The 18,899-nt window shown below is 40.0% G+C and overlaps 1 protein-coding gene across 4 annotated transcripts in view; it reads right to left on the bottom strand.

Annotated features, from left to right (window-relative positions):
* The window catches only part of RNF130 (ring finger protein 130), a 159,334-nt gene that overhangs the window by 66,833 nt on the left and 73,602 nt on the right, over nt 1-18,899 (bottom strand). For all 4 annotated transcript variants that reach the window (XM_055284940.2, XM_055284939.2, XM_055284941.2 and 1 more), the window contains exon 4: nt 1,541-1,612. In XM_055284940.2, the coding sequence (XP_055140915.1) occupies nt 1,541-1,612 (72 nt within the window). The remainder of the gene's footprint in view (nt 1-1,540; nt 1,613-18,899) is intronic.

Here is an 18,899-nt window from a genome sequence, read left to right as displayed (position 1 = left end):
TGATCTCCCCATCCCTCATTCCCCCTGCATTACTTATTGGTCTGAAGAGGTTTCACTGCTATGTTTGACACAGTCTGGAAGCTCACCAGGATGCTCACTTAAACACACACCTAAGTACAGACAGGAAAGATGCTGAGTTGAGTCCCAGCAGACTGCTGTCTAGAAACCCACCCCAAGAATGGGAGCTGTGAATCTGGTCACAGATTTGGGATGGAGAAGAGTCATTGGCTCAATTCAATACTCGGTCTTCATTAAGAGTGAGAAAGAGTCAGCCAGGTATTCAGACACCAGATTAATTGATTTCCTTCCTCCTAGGACTGAGAAGGGGTTTTGCAAAAGTCGTCATAAAACAAAACATGCCAGGAACCTAAGCCAAGAAAACAGACTATTTGCTGTGTCACTGTCACTTGGACTGAAACTCAGTGGACAACTCTTGCCAGGTCTAGGAGGTATAAACTAAGATGAATTGGCTTTAATAATTAAAGGAAATAACTGTGCTGGCCTGGGATACAAAGTAAGACAGGTAGGTTAAATCCGCTCCAGGGAATTTCATACTAAAGTGGCAGCTGAGGCTACCAGGCCAAGAAAGCACCTACACTGTTACCGTGGTTACCACTCCTCTGCCACTGAAATGCAAGCTGTTTTGATGCTGCTTATATTTTCTTAAGTGATTTTCCCCCTTTTCTGTTTCTTTGGTGTACAATAAAGTTCACTAAGAATGTCTCCACCTTCTGAAGCTGTTTCAAAGGCAACTTAGATACAGTGGTATCAAGGCAATGGGAATAAAATGGGTAAAGTCCAAGAAATTGGTAAAACTTAGGAAGACAGAGAATCATATGAAATTATCCTTCCAGGCACAAGTCTGTGCTTAAATACTAGAATTGGGTGTGGGGCAGGAGACAGTTTTGGTTTTATGCCTTTTGAGATGCCATTTTCCCAGTCTAGATAACCTTGAATGCTCTGAATGTAGGGCAGCACTAAGATGCAACCGTGTCCTTCTAGCGGAGAAGCAGGGCTCTACCATAACTAGAGCTCTGAGGCCGGATGTCAGTTAGAGGTCTCTGCCACAGCATCCTGACACTGCCTCTCTCCCTTGGTCCTCCAAGCCAGCAGGGATGACCCTGACACACTTTGCTGTTCTTTCAAACTGCTCAACCCATTGTAAAGAGAGCATCTTTTTAGGTGAAACTCCCTAGAAATGCAGGTCTTCAATTCTCCATGTATCTAGTGAAAAAATAAAACAACAAAAGAGACATAGCAACGTCCCAGGAAATATAGGAAGAAAACACATCTCCTGGCTTTTTAACGCACAAATGGTTCCACCAGAATTCTCTGAAAACGTATGCTAGGTTTTCGCAGAAGGAAACTCTGCGGGAAAACACAGAGTTACTATAAGAAGGTAGTTTAAAATAAAGCATTAGGTAGTATAGTTGGAGAAAATCTAATGAAATGTAAACAATGAGGGTGTGTCCTCTCCCACCAAACAAAAACAAAACTGCTGGATTATTTTTACTGTGCTGAAGTTATTTCATGACTGTACCTTGTCACCCTTCTTTACTGTCCTGGTTGTCAATTTACTGATGGCTTTCTTGGCTGCATCTCCAAGACGACGCTATGAAAATTGCAAATAAAAACAGATATTAAGTGTAAGATCTCTGAATGACGTACTTTATTTTTAAGCAATTAAAAGTATGAAGTCTCTATTTTACTAATCCCTCTCCATGTCCTACATATAAGAGAACGATAAAAAAAATTTAAAAAACAGAAAAACTGGTGGCTGTATCACAGATTCAGCATTCTCGTTGAAAAGTAAAAAGTGTTAGAACATGCAGTTAGGTCCAACAGAAATATAGAAACATAGGTCTTCAATTCTCCAGCAGTAAAAAAGTTAAGTGTCATAATTGCTGCATTTTGTGTCGAATAAACATTTGAAATATCCCAGCATTATCAAACCTACTTCTTGTACACTCCAGAGCCACTCCTGCTGCCCCCATGGCTTTTGGATTCTGCTCAAGGAATGATCACCATTAGGTGTGTAAATGCTGTCTTAGTAAAGGGAAACCTTGATTGCTCCTTGAAATTGCTTACTGCATCATCAAGTGTGAAGAGAAGGAACGCGTCACAGCTCCACTTCTGGCTCTGCTATGCTATCATCCTCTGTAATCCTAGGAAGGTGTACTTACCTTCCAGGGTGGAGCTGTGTTCATTATCTCTAAGGGTGAGGTCAGAGAATCTCCAAGGCTGGATTTATGCAACATTCTCCCAGACACTGCTAGCACTGCTTGGCACCAACAACCCACAGAGGAAGAGATGGTGATCCCTACCCTGGAAAACTCACTGAACTGGGAACAGCTGCGTTAATGGTGTACGCTCAAGCACACCCAGGGCCAGGTGGCAGCACAGAGGAGGCGACCAGGAGGGGTGGGGCGAGGCAGGGGAGGAACATCAGGGAAGGTCTCGAGGAGTTGAGGCCTGGCCTAAGAATGGGAAGGGGTTAGATGGGAAAGGCGCAGGGTTAGGAGGGGGTTCCAGGCAAAGTAATAATCTAGTAAAGATAAACAGGTGTAAAGAACAGGTATGTGAAGAAAACTAAGGTGAGCATCTGCTTTCCTGTTCAAATTAGAAAACTTTGTGCATCCGAGGGCCCTAGGAACATTCACACTGGGACAAGGGGCACAAACCGTGACTGTCCCAGGCACATCAGGGAGACACCACTCTAGACACACCCAGGCCCTACACTGCGAGAAAAGGCAGATGCTGCTCCTGCTGGAGCAAGGCGAGGACCAAAACAACGGACACCTTCAGAATGTTAAAAACCCATAGAAACACGTAAGAAAGAATTTAGGGGAAAGTTTTAAACACACAAAAGAACAGAGAATGATTTAATAAAGCCTTCCCTATGTATCTAACATCCGGCTTCCATTATCAGTATTTTACTTCTATTTTTCATCTGTTTCCCCTCTTTGTTGTGTTAGATGATTTTGAAGCACATCACAAGCATCACATAATTTCACCCATAAAATTTTCACTAAGCACCTCTAATAGACACAGGCTTTTGTTAGATGCCATTGTCTTTCCTAACAAGAGTAACAATGATTAATCAACGTTATCCAGTACTCACACTATACTACAATTTCCCTAGGTGTTTACAGAATCTCTTTAAGTAGCTGACTTGTTTGAATCAAGATACAAAATCCACACACTGCGTGTGGCTGCTCTGTCTTTGAAGCCTAATCTATGAGTCCCCTCTATCATGCTGATTTTAAACCACCTTATGGAGATATAATTGACTAAAAATAGACTGCATATATTTAAAATCTACACCTTGACATATATTTAAAGTTACAGTTTGAAGTTGCATATGAAATCTACACTTGTTTTCATGACCCATGAAAATCTGACTACAATTAAGACAGTGTATCTACCACATCCCCAAATGTCTGTGCCCCTTCCTAATTCCCTCCTCCTGCCACCCCATCCCTCCATGATCTACTTTTTGCTGTAACAGTTTGCAACGTCGTGAGTTTTACATAAATGGAATAGATACAGTACGTACTACTGTGTGTATGGCTCCTTTCACGCAGCATGATTATCTTGAGATTAAGCCACCTTGGTGCATGTTTCAACAGTTAACTCCTTTCTGATGTTATCTAGTATCCCACTGAAGAGATGGCCCACAGTATCCTTTCACCTGTTGATGGGACATCTGCATTGTGGTCCAGTTTTTGGCTGTACTGAAAAGCTGACAACAACATTCTCAATTCTTTGCATGGACACATGCTTTCTTTTTTCCTGAGGTAAATACTACAAGTAGAAAGATGGGCTCACCTGATACGTGTCCGACTTTTATTTAAGAGACTGCCAAAGTGTTTTCCAAACTGGGAACATTATTTTACATTTGCAACAGCAATACATGAAAATTATAGTTCCTCCACATTCTCACCAACACTTGGCATGGTGAGATTTTCTGTTGTTTTTTCTTTCAAGGCAAGGTCTTGCTCTGTTTCCCAAATTGGAGTATAGTGGTGCAAACACAGCTCACTGTAGCCTTGATCTCTGGGGCTCACTCAAGTGATTCTCCAACTTCAACCTCCGGAATAGCAGGAACTACGGGGGTGCCCCACCATGCCCAACTAATTTTTTTATTTTTATTTTTGTAGAGACGAGGTCTCACTATGTTGCCCAGGCTGGTCCCAAACTTCTTGGCTCAAGCAATCCTCTCGCTTAGGCTTCCCAAAATGCTGAGATTACACAGGTGTGAGCCACGGCACCCAGCCTCCTTATGGTTTTAATTTGCATTTCCCTATTGTAATGACGCTGACCATCTTTTCATGTACTTATTGGCCATATGTACACTGTCTGTGGTGAAGTGTCTGTTCGTGTGGTTTGCCTGTATTTCTGAGTTGTTTTGTATTACTGACTTTTGAGAGAACATTACATATTCCAGATAAAAATCCTTTTGCATGTGTTTTCCCTCACTTTATGGCAGTTTTTAATTTTGATGAAGTCGATTAATCATTTTTTCATTGGTAGACTGTGCTCTAGTATCATATTAAGGAAGCTTTGCCTATTTCAAGGTTACAAAGACTTCCCCATTTTCTCTTTTAGAAATTTTATAGTTTCATCCTTTGTATTTGGGGTTCTGACTCATTTTGTGTATTCTGTCAGTTACAGATAAACTTTTTTTTTTTTTTTTTTGCATATGGACATACAATTGTTCTAGAATCATTTGTTGAAAAGGTTGCCCGTTCTCCACAGATTTACCTTTCTAAATCTGTCAAAAACCAGTTGTCCATAAATGTGTGGGTCTATGTGTGGACACTATTGTACCATGCATCTGTTCACCATTAAGGAAATACAATCCTGTCCTGATTTCTGAGGCTTTGTAATAGGTCTGAAATTAGGTGGTGTTCACCATCCCACATTTCCTTTCTATTCTAACATCCTTGTGGTTTTTCTTGATATTTTGCATTCTCATATGAACTTTAGGATCAGCTTGTCCATCTCCATGATAAAAGACATCAGGGATTTACAATGAGATTGTGCTGAATGTATACATCCACTTGGGGAGAACTGGCATCTTAACAACATCAAGTCTTCCACTGAACACTGTGTATGTGTCTCTTCACCTACTTAGTTCTTGATTAATTTCTCAGCAATAGCTAGTTTTCACTATATAGGGCATATTGCATATTTTGTCAGATTTATTGTTAAGAATTTCCTATTTGTTGATGCTATGGAAAATGGGATTTCTTAAAATTTAACTTTCTTAGAGATAGGGTCTTGTTATGTTGCCCAGGCTGGACTCAAACTCCTGGGTTCAAATAATCTTCCTACCTCAGCCTCACAAGTAGCCGGAACTACAGGTGTGCACCATCTGCTTGATGAAAATGCATTTTTTAAAACCAATTCAATTATTCATTACTCATACATAGAAATAAAACTAATTCTTTTATATTGATCTTGTATCACGGAGCCTTGTTAAATCTACTGTTGGTGTTTTTCATAGATTCCAACATATCTTCTACACGAAATTTCTACAGAAAATAATGTTGTCTGTAAATGAAGAGAGCCTACTTCTACATTTCCACAATGGATGCCTTTTACGTCTTTACCTTTTTACTTACTGTGCTGGCTAGAATCTAAAGAACAACGCAGAAATAGAAGTGATCAGAGGACACATTCTTCTCTTGTTCCTCATGTTAGAAAAAAGAATTTAGTCATTCACCATTAAATATAATGGTAGCTGTCAGTTTTTCATAGATGCCCCTAATAGTTTGAGGAAGGTTTAAAAATCAAGAATCAATGTTGGACTTTGGCAAATATCTTTTCTCCATCTATCGAGATCATACAGTTTTAGCTTTTTTGGCCTGCTAATATGGTAATAATACATTAATTTTTGAATGTTAAATGAAACTTACATTCCTGGAGTAAACACCAGCTAGTCATGATGAATTTATATATATTGTTAAATATAATTTGCTAAATTTTTGTTTAGAATTTTTGCATCTATGTTCAAGAGGGGTCCTGGTCTGTAGTTTTGTTTTGTAGTATTTCTGCCTAGTTTTGGTATTAGGAATGATACTGGTGCCATACAATGAAATTGGAGGTATTCCTGCCTTTTCCACTTTCTATATAAGGTAAGCATTTGAAATCAAAATCTGAAATGCTCCTAAGTATGAAACATTTCCACTGCCAACATGAATCTCAATGGAAATGCTCACTAGAGCATTGTGAATTTCAGAATTTGGGATTTGGTATGCTCGAACGGTGAGTATAATGCAAATGTTCCAGAATCCGAAAAATTTCTGGTCCAAGGCATTTTGGATAAAGGGTACTCAACCTATAGTTTGTTTGATATTGCTATCATAGCTGCCCCTTGAACAACATGGAAGCACCCGTCTCCATCAAGTCATCTCCTATTAATTACTCTGGTGTAGTATCTATTTGCTCTTGAATTTCTTCAACATCCTCATCTTGAAACCCTTTACCCCCTAACTTTTTTTTTTTTTTTGCCATGTCCACAATCTGTTTCATGATTTCCTTGACTGGCTCTATCATAAATCCTGTGAAATCATGTACTACGTCTGGACAGTTTTCTCCCACAGAAATCTTTTGTTTAGACTTTCATGGCATTTCCTATAATAATAATGACATCTTCAACAGTGCAATCTTTCCAGACTTTCGTGATGTGTTATCTGGATTCTATTCTATAGCATTAAATGCTTTACATAGCATACTGTGTGTACTAAGCCATAAGGGTCCTTAGGACCCCCTGCTCTAGAGGTTGAATTAGAGGCATGTCTGGGGTCAAGAAGGCTACTCTGAAGCCTTCAGTATTGAATTCATGGGATTCTGGGTGGCCAGGGGCATTATCCAATATCAAAAAAACGTTAAAAGGCAGTCCTACCCTAGCAAGGTACTTCCTAATTTCAGGGACAAAGCACTGATAAAACCAATCACAGAGTTCCCACTATTCGGTACTCCCTGTTTTGCAATTAAAAACCAGCAGATGGTATTTATAATTTCCCTTCTAGGCTGGGGTTTAGTAGCTTTATCAGTAAGGGCAGTCTTGATCACAGACCTGACTACATTTGCACAAAACAAATGCCTGAAGTCTTAATTCTCTCTTCTCTTCCTTACTAATAAACGTCCTTTGTGGCACTTTCCCCCCAAATAGGGCACTTTCATTAACATTAAAAATCCGTTCACAAAAATAACCTTTCTCCTCAATGATTTTCTTAATGAAATCTGGGAACCTGACTTGACTGCTACTTCTTGATCGTCAAAAGCTACTTCTCCTGTTATCTTGTCATTTTTAAAGCCAAATCTCTTTCTAAACTTTTCAAACCAACGCTGGCTGCCATTAAATTCTCTAGCGCTATATCCTTTGCTTTCCTTTTAAGTTGTCATATAATGACTTTGCTTTTCCTCAAATCACATTGGATACTATAGGTATGCCTTCCTTATAGAAATCCTGCACTCACATAAAAGCTGCAAAAGGTATTTAGCAAAAAGTATAAAGTTTTTGTGCCTGCTGGTGTAGCTATAGCAATGGCTTCATGAATAGCTTTTTCTGTTCTTTTGTGTGTTTTACAATGCTATGCTAAGTCATTCTTGTGAAATGGCAGCACCTGCAGCTGAAGACCTCTACCTATGGTACCTATCAAGCAATACAACTTTTTCTTGTAACGTCATGACTTCTCTCCGCTTCTTGGGAGCATTTCCAGCATCACTGTGGCACTTCATACAGGTCCCATGGTGTAATATTCAAGATTCATGATACTGCACTAAACACAATGAAAACTATGTGAGGTCACTTTTACTGCAATGATCAACCTAATAGAGGGACAAACTGCTCATAAGGGTATGTCACATGACATTTCAAGTGGATACTGGCAACACTTGTGATCACAATAGCAACAGGTGGCTACGAAATTATTACATTAATACAGTACGTACTACTGCTAATTTTATGCAGTTATGACTTAACATGGTTTACATTTCTTCCAACTGTGAATGGTGCCATGCAGGTGTTTTAATAATTTTTAACTTTTTACAATGGATTTTTGTATATTTTATGATAGTAAATGATAAAATAGACTAGTATCTACATGTATTTTATATATGATGACATACATTTCTCCACTTTTGTGTGACCTCAATTTCTTTCATCAGTGTTTGAGAATATTCCTTAGTTAAATTTATTATTCTTATGTACTTTATTTTTATGTGACTATTGTAAATAGGATTGCTTTCTTGATTTCCTTATTACCTAGTCTGTTACTGGTGTACAGAAATGATACTAACTTTTGTAAACAAACTTTGTATCCTCCAACTTTACTGAACTTATCAGGTTTATGAGTTTTTGGTGAACTCTTTTTTTTTTTCTACATATGGTCACATAACCTGAAAAGGGAGACAACTAACATTCTCTTTATGATACGGATGCCCCTTCCTCCCTTCCTCCTTTCCTTCCTTCCTTTCTTCTATTTTTTTTTCTTAGAGACAGGGTCCCTGCTCTGTCACCCAGGCTGGAGTGTAGTGGCGTGATCATGGCTCACTGCAGCCTGGACCTCCTGGGCTCAATCGATCCTCCTGCCTCAGCCTCCTGAATACCTGGGACTATACGCACACACCACCACACCTGGCTAATTTCTATATTTCTTGTGGAGAAAGGGGTCTCCCCACATTGCCCAGGCTGGTCTTGAACTACTTGGCTCAAGTGATCTGCCTACCTTGGTCTCCCAAAGTGCTGTGATTACAGGTGTGAGCCACCGAGCTTGGCCACCTTTTATTTCTTTCTATGTTCTGACTGCTCTGGCTATGACTTCCAGTACTATCTGGAATAGAGGAGTGGTAGGTAGAAGTGGGCATCCTTGTCTTGAACCAGTTCTTAAAGGAAAGTCTTTCAGCTTTTCCTAATCAATATGATGTTAGCTGTGGGTCATGTATATCTTTCACTATATTGAAGTATGTTACTTTTATACCTAATTTGCAAAGAGTGTTGAATTTTATCAAACGCCTTTTCTGTGTCTATTGAGAATCTGGTATTTGTTGTTCCTTTATTCTGTTGATATGAAACATCATGATTATTGACTTGCATATGCCAAAACATCCTTCCAACCCTGGGACAAATCCCACGTTATATTGCTGTATTATCTTTTTGATGTGTTGTTGGATTCACTTTGCTTTGTACTGGGTTGAGGATTTTTGTGTCTATGTTCAAGGACACTGGCCTGCCATTTTCTTATTTCGTTGTGCCCTTGTCTGGTTTTAATATTGGAATAATTTGGGCCTGGTAGAATGAGTTAGAAAGAATTCTCTCTTCTTTCATTTTTTGAAATAGTTTTAGAAGAACTGACGTTAATTCTCCTTTATAAAATTGATAGGATTTGGCAGTAAATCCATCTGGTCCTGAGATTTTTGTTGAGGGGTCATTACTGTTTATTGCTCTGTTCATGTTTTCTATTTCTTCTTGGTTCAATGTTGGTAGGTTGTATGTGGCTAGGAATGTATCCATTTTCTCTAGGTCTTCCAGTATGTTAGTGTGTCGTTCTTCACAAACCTCTGATGATCCTTTGTATTTTGTTGGTTTCAGTTGTAATGTCTCCTTTTTCACTTCTGATTTTGAGACTTCTTTTTTTCTTGGTCTTGTAGCCATTTATCTATTGAAAAAAACAACTTTTCATTGTGTTGATCCTTTCTATTGTGTTTTTAGTCTCTGTTTCACTTAGTCCTATGATGATCTTTATTATTTCTTTCATTCTACCAATTTTGGGTTTGGTTTATTCTTGCCTTTCCAGTTCCTTGAGGTGCATAACCAGGCTCTTCATTTGAAATATTTCTGATTGTTTGATTTAGGCAATCGCTGCTATAAACACTTCCCTGTTAGCACTGCTTTTGCTGTATCTTGTAGGTTTTGGTATGTTTTATTTCCATTTTCATTTATTTCAAGAACTTAAGAAATGTATTTCTTAATATATTCATCAACCTTATGGCAGTTAGGGATTATGTTGTTTAGTTTCCATGTAGATAGTATTTCCAAAGTTCCTCTGGTTATTGAGTTTTATTCCACCGTGTTCTAAGATGCATGATATGATTTCTATTTTTAAAAATTCGTTGAGACTTGTTTTGTGGTCTAATATATAGTGTTTCTAAAGAATGTTCTGTATGTTGAGGAAAATGCACATTCTGCAGCAATTTGATACAGTGTTCTGTAAATGTCTGTTACGTCCATTTGGTACATAGTACAGTTCAAATCCAAGTATTCCGTTAATTTCTGTCCAGATGATCTGTCCAGTGCTGACAGCAGGTGTATTAGTCTGTTTTTATGCTGCTATGAGGAAATACCCCAGACTGGGTAATTTATAAAGAAAAGAGGTTTAATCAACTCAGTTCTGCATGGCTAAGAAGGCCTCAGGAAACTTACAATCATAGCAGAAGGCACCTCTTCACAGGGCAGCAGGAGAGAGAATGAATGCCAGCTGGGGAAATGCCAGACGCTTATAAAACTATCCCATCAGATCTTATGAGAACTCACTCACTATCACGAGAACAGCACAGAGTTAACTGCCCCCATGATTCAGTTACCTCCCACCGGGTCCCTCACATGACACATGGGGATTATGGGAACTATAATTCAAGATGAGATTTGGGTGGGGACACAGCCAAATCGTATCAGCAGGATACTGAATTTCCCAACCATTATTGTATTGGAGTGTATCTATCCCTTGAGGGCTAGTAATATTAGCTTTACTTATTTATGGGTGCTGTGGTGAGTGTACAAATATTTTGAATTGTCATATCCTCCTGCAGAATTGATCCCTTATTATCTATTTACATTTTTTAATTTTTATTTTTTACATAACGTCTGTTTTATCTGGCATAAGAATAGTTATTCCTACTGCTTTTGCTTTCTGTTTGTGTTAGCATGTCTTTCTCTATCCCTTCACTTTCAGTCGATCTGTGTGTCTAGGTATCATACAGCTGTGTCATTTAAAAAAATCTATTCAGTCAGGCTGTATCTTTTAAGTGGAGCATTTAATCCATTTAGGTTCAAGGTTAACACTGATAAATGACATCTTGTTCCTGAAATATATTGTTATCTAGCTGTTTTGTAAATTCTTTGTTTTATTTTTTCTTCTTTGTGGTTTCATGGAGTTTTATCATGGTGTCATCTGATTCCTTTCTCTTCTTCCTTCGTGTAATTGTTTTATGCGACTTATGAATTTTATACTTTCATGTGTTTTTATGATGGCAAATATCAACTTTTTGTTTCCATGTCTGGGACTCCTTTGAGCATCTACTATAGTATTAGTCCAGTGGTGATGAATTCTCTTAGTGTTTGCTTGTAGGGTCCAGCCCCATAGGGTCGGTGGGTTTTTCTCCCCATGTGTGGAGATGAGAGATTGTAGAAATAAAGACACAAGACAAAGAGAGAAAAGAAAAGACAGCTGGGCCTGGGGAACCACTACCACCAAGATGTGGAGACCAGTAGTGGCCCCAAACGCCTGGCTGTGCTGTTATTTATTGGATACAAAGCAAAAGGGGCAGGGTAAAGAGTGTGAGTCATCTCCAATGACTGATAAGGTCACGTGAGTCACGTGTCCACTGGACAGGGGGCCCTTCCCTGTTAGGTAGCCAAGGCGGAGAGAGGACAGCTTATGTCATCATTTCTTCTATGCTCTTTTCAGAAAGATCAAAGACTTTAATACTTTCACTAATTTTGCTACTGCTATCTAGAGGGCAGAGCCAGGTGTACAGAGTGGAACATGAGAGCGGACCAGGAGTGTGACCACTGAAGCACAGCATCACAGGGAGACGGTTAGGCCTCCGGATAACTGTGGGCGGGCCTGACTGATGTCAGACCCTCCGCAAGAGGTGGTGGAGCAGAGTCTTCTCTAAACTCCCCGGGGGAAAGGGAGACTCCTTTTCCTGGTCTGCTAAGTAGCGGGTGCATTTCCTTGGCACTGACGGCTACCGCTAGACCATGGTCCACTTGGTGACGGGCATCTTCCCAGACACTGGCGTTACCGCTAGACCAAGGAGCCCTCTAGTGGCTCTGTCTGGGCATGACAGAGGGCTCACACTGGTCTTCTGGTCACTTCTCACCATGCCCCTTCAGCTCTTATCTCTGTATGGCCTGGTTTTTCCTAGGTTATAATTGTAGAGTAAGGATTATTATAATATTGGAATAAAGAGTAATTGCTACAAACTAATGATTAATGATATTCATATATAATCATATCTATGATTTATATCTAGTATAATACTTGTTATTTTATATATTTTATTATACTGGAACAGCTCGTGCCCTCGGTCTCTTGACTTGGCACCTGGGTGGCTTGCCACCCACATTTGCTTGTCTGAGAAAGACCCGTTTTCTCCTTCACTTACAAAGTTTATTCTAGATGGATGAAAATTTTTCTCCTTTTAGCACTTTGAAAATAGCATCCCATTCTCTTCTGGCTTGTGCACCATATTTTTCCCGTCTACTGAGAAGGTCTGTTGTTTGTCTGATGGAGCTTCCTTTATAGGTGACTAGGTGCTTTTCTCTTGTTGATTTTAGAATTTTTTCCTTCACATTGACTTTAAGCAATCTGATGACTATATGTCATGGTGAAGTCCTTTTGCAATGTATTTGCCTGTTAATCTTTCTGCCTCTTGTATCTGAATGACTAGATGTCTTGCTAAACTAGTTGTTTTCATCAATTATTTCCTTAAATAAGTTTTCTAAACTCCTTGCTGTTTTCTTCTTCCTCTGAAACACCAATGATTCAAAGTTTAGTTGCTTTATATAGTCCATGCTTCTTGGAGGCTTCATTTGTTCTTTTAAAGTTTTTCTTTTCTGTGTTTCTGTGTGACCAGATTCATCCAAAACACTTGTCTTCAAGCTGTGAGATGTTTTTCTTCCACTTGATCTAGATCAGTGGCCCCCAACCTTTTTGGCACCAGTGACTGGTTTTGTGGAAGACAATTTTTCCACAGACTGGCGGGTAGGGGATGGTTTCAGGATGATTCAAGTGCATTACATTTACTGTGCACTTTATTTCTATTATTATTAAATTGTAATATATAATGAAATAATTATACAACTCACTATCATGTAGAATCAGTAGGAGCCCTGAGCTTGTTCTGCAAGCAGATGGTCCCATCTGGGAGAGATGGGAGACATTAAGAGATCATTAGGCATTAGATTCTCAAGAGGAGCGCTCAACCTAGATGCCTTGCATATACAGTTCACAATAGGCTTCGCACTCCTATGAGAACCTAATGCCACCCCTGATCTGAGAGGAGCAGCAGCTCAGGAAGTAATGCTAGCAATGGGGAGTGACTGTAAATACAGATGAAGCTTCAGTCACTCACCTGATGCTCAGCTCCTGCAGTGTGTCCTGTTTCCTAACAGGCCACAGACCAGTACCCATGGTCTAGATCACTGTTGGGAACTCCTGGTCTAAATCACTGTTTTTTTTTGTTTGTTTGTTTTTTTCTTTTTTTTTGGGATGGAGTCTTGCTCTTTCGCCCAGGCTGGAGTGCAGTGGTGCGATCTCGGCTCACTGCAAGCTCCGCCTCCTAGGTTCATGCCATTCTCCTGCCTCAGCCTCCCGAGTAGCTGGGACTACAGGCGCCCGCCACCGTGCCCGGCTAATTTTTTGTATTTTTAGTAGAGACGGGGTTTCACCGTGTTAGGCAGGATGAGTCTCGATCTCCTGACCTCGTGATCCACCCACCTTGGCCTCCCAAAGTGCTGGGATTACAGGCGTGAGCCACCGCGCCCAGCCCTAAATCATTGTTAAAGCTTTCAAATGTATCTTGTAATTCCTTCAATGAATATTTCATTTCCAGGAGTTGTCTGTTTTTAAAACAAAAAACTTATCTTACTTGACATTTTGAGGATTTCTTTTAAGGATCCATTGTTGGAGAATTACTGTGTTTTTTTGGGGGAGGTGTCATATTATCTTTTTCATACTTCCTATAGTATTATATTGATTTCTTCGCATCTGCACATATAGTTGCTTGTCCTTATTTTTTAATTTATTTTAGTTGGAGTGGGTTTATTCTTTAATTTTTTTATTTTTTTTATTATTATTATACTTTAAGTTCTAGGGTACATGTGCACAACATGCAGGCTTGTTACATATGTATACATGTGCCATGTTGGTGTGCTGCACCCATTAACTTGTCATTTACATTAGGTGTATCTCCTAATGCTATCCCTCCCCCTTCCCCCCACCCCATGACAGGCCCTGGTGTGTGATGTTCCCCATCCTGTGTCCAGGTGTTCTCACTGTTCAATTCCCACCTATGAGTGAGAACATGCGGTGTTTGGTTTTCTGTCGTTGCGACAGTCTGCTCAGAATGATGGTTTCCAGCTTCGTCCATGTCCCTACAAAGGACACGAAATCATCCTTTTTATGGCTGCATAGTATTCCATGGTGTATATGTGCCACATTTTCTTAATCCAGTCTATCATTGATGGACATCTGGGTTGGTTCCAAGTCTTTGCTACTGTGAACACTGCCACAATAAACATACGTGTGCATGTGTCTTTATAGCAGCATGATTTATAATCCTTTGGGTATATACCCAGTAATGAGATGGCTGGGTCAAATGGTATTTCTAGTTCTAGATCCTTGAGGAATTGCCACACTGTCTTCCACAATGGTTGAACTAGTTTACAGTCCCACCAACAGTGTAGAAGTGTTCCTATTTCTCCACATCCTCTCCAGCACCTGTTGTTTCCTGACTTTTTAATGATCACCATTCTAACTGGTGTGAGATGGTATCTCATTGTGGTTTTGATTTGCTTTTCTCTGATGGCCAGTGATGATGAGCATTTTTTCATGTGTCTGTTGGCTGCATAAATGTCTTCTTTTGAGAAGTGTCTGTTCATATCCTTCACCCACTTTTTGATAGGGTTGTTTGATTTTTTCTTGTAAATTTTGTTTAAGTTCTTTATAGATTCTGGATATTAGCCCTTTGTCAGATGGGTAGATTGCAAAAATTTTCTCCCATTCTGTAGGCTGCCTGTTCACTCTGATGGTAGTTTCTTTCACTGGGCAGAAGCTCTTTAGTTTAATTAGATCCCATTTGTCAATTTTGGCTTTTGTGGCCATTGCTTTTGGTGTTTTAGACATGAAGTCCCTGCCCATGCCTATGTCCTGAATGGTATTGCCTAGGTTTTCTTTTAGGGTTTTTATGGTTTTAAGTCCAACATTTAAGCCTTTAATCCATCTTGAATTAATTTTTGTATAAGATGTAAGGAAGGGATCCAGTTTCAGCTTTCTACATATGGCTAGCCAGTATTCCCAGCATCATTTATTAAATAGGGAATTCTTTCCCCATTTCTTGTTTTTGTCATGTTTGTCAAAGATCAGATAGTTGTAGATGTGTGGTTATTATTTCTGAGGGCTCTGTTCTGTTCCATTGGTCTATATCTCTGTTTTGCTACCAGTACCACGCTGTTTTGGTTACTGTAGCTTGTAGTATAGTTTGAAGTTAGGCAGCGTGATGCCTCCAGTTTTGTTCTTTTAGTTTAGGATTATCTTGGCAATGCGGGCTCTTTTTTGGTTCCATATGAACTTTAAAGTAGTTTTTTTCCAATTCTGTGAAGAAAGTCATTGGTAGCTTGATGGGGATGGCACTGAATCTATAAATTACCTTGGGCAGTATGGCCATTTTCACGATATTGATTCTTCCTATCCATGAGCATGGAATGTTCTTCCATTTGGTTGTGTCCTCTTTTATTTCGTTGAGCAGTGGTTTGTAGTTCTCCTTGAAGAGGTCCTTCACATCCCTTGTAAGTTGGATTCCTATGTATTTTATTCTCTTTGAAGCAATTGTGAATGAGAGTTCTGAGGTGGACTTTTTTTTAATCCTGAGCATGTTACTATGATGTAATTTGAGTAGGACTGTCTGACTTTGCTTCTGGGTGTGTTCAGTAGCAAATATTCTAGGATTTCCTTGGATATAAACAGTCTTAGTGTGGTGGCTTTCTCAAATGCTGATTATAGTAGTGGTGTATCAGCTGGCTCATAACTTCCTGAGAAGCTGGGGTGGCATCAGCAATGGTGGTAAAAGAAGTCATGAGAAGCTTTTCTTATTCCCAAGTGCTGTGCACTTATGTAAGCAGATGTTGTAATGGGCTGTGTGGGTCAACCTCCAGGCCAGCAGGTGGTAGTTGCAGGTCAGAGCTGCTGCAGTTGTAACAGTAGGGTTTACGACTTATCTTTGTTAACCAGGAGAAGTACTTAAGTGTCCCATGCAATGGGTTGGGCCAGGGAAAACTCAGTGGTTTGGGTCTTACACTCAGCCTTGGGGGTGAGGAGGGGACTGGGGGGAGAGGTGAAGCTGGGTAGAGCTGGACTGGGCAAGACAGCCATTTGGTCCCCCAGTAGCAGGCACAAGCACTGGCTCTGACAGGGATCTAGGGACAGTTGCCAAACCCTGTAGAAATGCCTAGGCAAAGATGAGAGCAACTGACACTGCACCAATGTCCCAGCACAGGAAGGTAAGGGCAAACCCGCTGTTAAAACCAGGCAAACAGTATGGGACCTGCCTCTCTCTCACTCTCCAGAACCATCAGGACTCATTTCCTCATCCCAACCACAGGAATCAGACAGACCATATAGTCTGCCTTTAGCCTGCAAAGCTGCCTTACGCAGTAAAACTTGCTGCTGGGTCCAAAACCACACCTCTCAGGCAAATCTCCTGCTCCAGTCCCATGATGGGGGTGCAGGGGTCCAATTCTAAGGCCCAAAGCTGTACTCATTTATCATTTCTGGCTGTGTGGGCCCCTTTCCTACCAAAGACCCAGTGTTCCAATCCTGGCACGAGACTTTATAATGCTAACAGATGCTGCTTCTGCTGCTGCTGCTAGGTCACAGGATTCCCACAGTTTGCTATGAGCTAGGATTGAGAATGGAGTCCTCTTATCAGCCACCAGGTCTGGGAAAATGCATGGGACGCGTCCCAGGTTGTTCCTTCTCAATGTCTCTCAGCTACTCCCTAAGTAAGATCCAGGGCTTGGGAGATTCAAGGTGCTCTCCTGTGGCCTGGATTGCACAATTCCCCAGTGGGAAGATGGACTGCAGAGGAACACTGACTCCCCATCTCCTGTATTGGGGATTTTCTGTTTTTAGCCCGACTCTGCCAGGAGGGCTGTCTCCCAATTTTCTCTTTCCCAGTGTCTGAAATGTTCTGTTCAATTCCTGTGTTCCTTCTTGGATAAAAGTTAATGATGTGACTATCTGCACACTATTTTGCTTTTTCCAAGTGGGTTAGGCATGCTGGAAAAGCCTCTAATCTGCTGTCTTTGGGGGAAAAACCCATACAAAGATTGTGTTTTCTATTTCTGTGAATAATATCACTGGCATTTTGATAGGGATTACATTCAATCTGCAGGTCGCTTCTCATAGTATTGTCATTTTCACAATATTAATTATTCCCATCCATGAACATGGGAGGTCTATTTTTGTTCCCTCTTCAATTTCTGTCATCAGTGTTTTACAGTTTTCCTTGCAGACATTTTTCATCTCTTTGACTAAATTTATTCCTATGTATTTTATTCTTTTTTGGTGGCTATTGTAAATAAGATGGACTTCTTATTTTTCAGTGAGTATATTGTTGGTGTATATACACAGAACTGATTTCTGTATGTTAATTTTGTATTCTGCAACTTTACTTATTAGTCCTAAAAGGACTTCCAGTAATAACATGCTAAATAGAAGTGGTGAAAGTGGGCATCCTGTGTTTTTCCACATCTTAGTGGAAACGTCTTCAGCTTTTCCACATTCAGTATGATGTTGGTTGTGGGTAAGTCACATATGGCTTTTATTGTGTTGAAGTATGTTCTTTCTATACCTAACTTGTTAAGAGTTTATATCATGAAGCCACTTATCAAATGCTTTTTCTGCATCTATTGGCATTACCACATGGTTTTTGTTCTTCATTCTGTTGATGTGATGCATCACGTTTATGGATTTGCATATGTTGAACCATTCTTGCATCCCTGGGATAAATCCTACTTTTTCATCATGAATGCTCTTTTCAATGTGTTGCTGGATTCAGTTTGCTAGTATTTCGTTGGGGATTTAAAAATTTATGTTCATCAAGGACACTTGTCTATATTTTTCTTTATTTTGTTGTATCCTCATATGGTATTGCTTTTAGAGCAATGCTGGCTTTGTGGATTGAGTTCAGAAGAGTTCCCTTCTCTTCAATTTTCTGGAGGAGTATGAGAAGAATTGGTATTAGCTCTTCTTTAAATGTCTGGCAGAATTCTGCAGTGAAGGAATCAAGTGCTGGACTTCTCTTTAATGGGAGACATTTGATTACAGATTCACTCTCATTACTCATAACTGGTCTGTTTGATCAGGTTTTCTATTTCCTCTTGAATCTATGTTGGTACATGTGTCTGGGAAATTTTACTAGTGGTTGTCAATTTTATTTTTTCAAATCTTTTTATTTCATTGATCACTTGTATTGTTTTTTAGTCTTTTTTAAAATTTTATTTCTTTTGGAGACGGGGTCTTGCTCTGTTGCCCAGGCTGCAGTGCAGTGGCGTGATCTTGGCTCACTGCAACGTCTGCCTCCTGGGCTCAAGTGATTCTTCCATCTCAGCCTCCTGAGTAGCTGCGATTACAGGCGCACACCAACACTCCTGGCTTACGTTTTATTTATTTATTTATTTTTATTATATTTTTTTGAGACGGAGTCTCGCTCTGTCACCCAGGCTGGAATGCAGTGGCACAATCTCGGCTCACTGCAACCTCCGCCTCCCAGGTTCACGCCATTCTCCTGCCTCAGCCTCCCGAGTAGCTGGGACTACAGACGTCCACCACCATGCCCGGCTAATTTTTTTTTTTGTATTTTTAGTAGAGACGGGGTTTCACCGT

This window comes from Symphalangus syndactylus, chromosome 7 (assembly GCF_028878055.3).
Source record: "Symphalangus syndactylus isolate Jambi chromosome 7, NHGRI_mSymSyn1-v2.1_pri, whole genome shotgun sequence".
Lineage (NCBI taxonomy): Eukaryota > Metazoa > Chordata > Mammalia > Primates > Hylobatidae > Symphalangus > Symphalangus syndactylus.
Note: the sequence above shows the minus strand (reverse complement) of the source record. Positions and strands in the feature narration are given on the sequence as shown.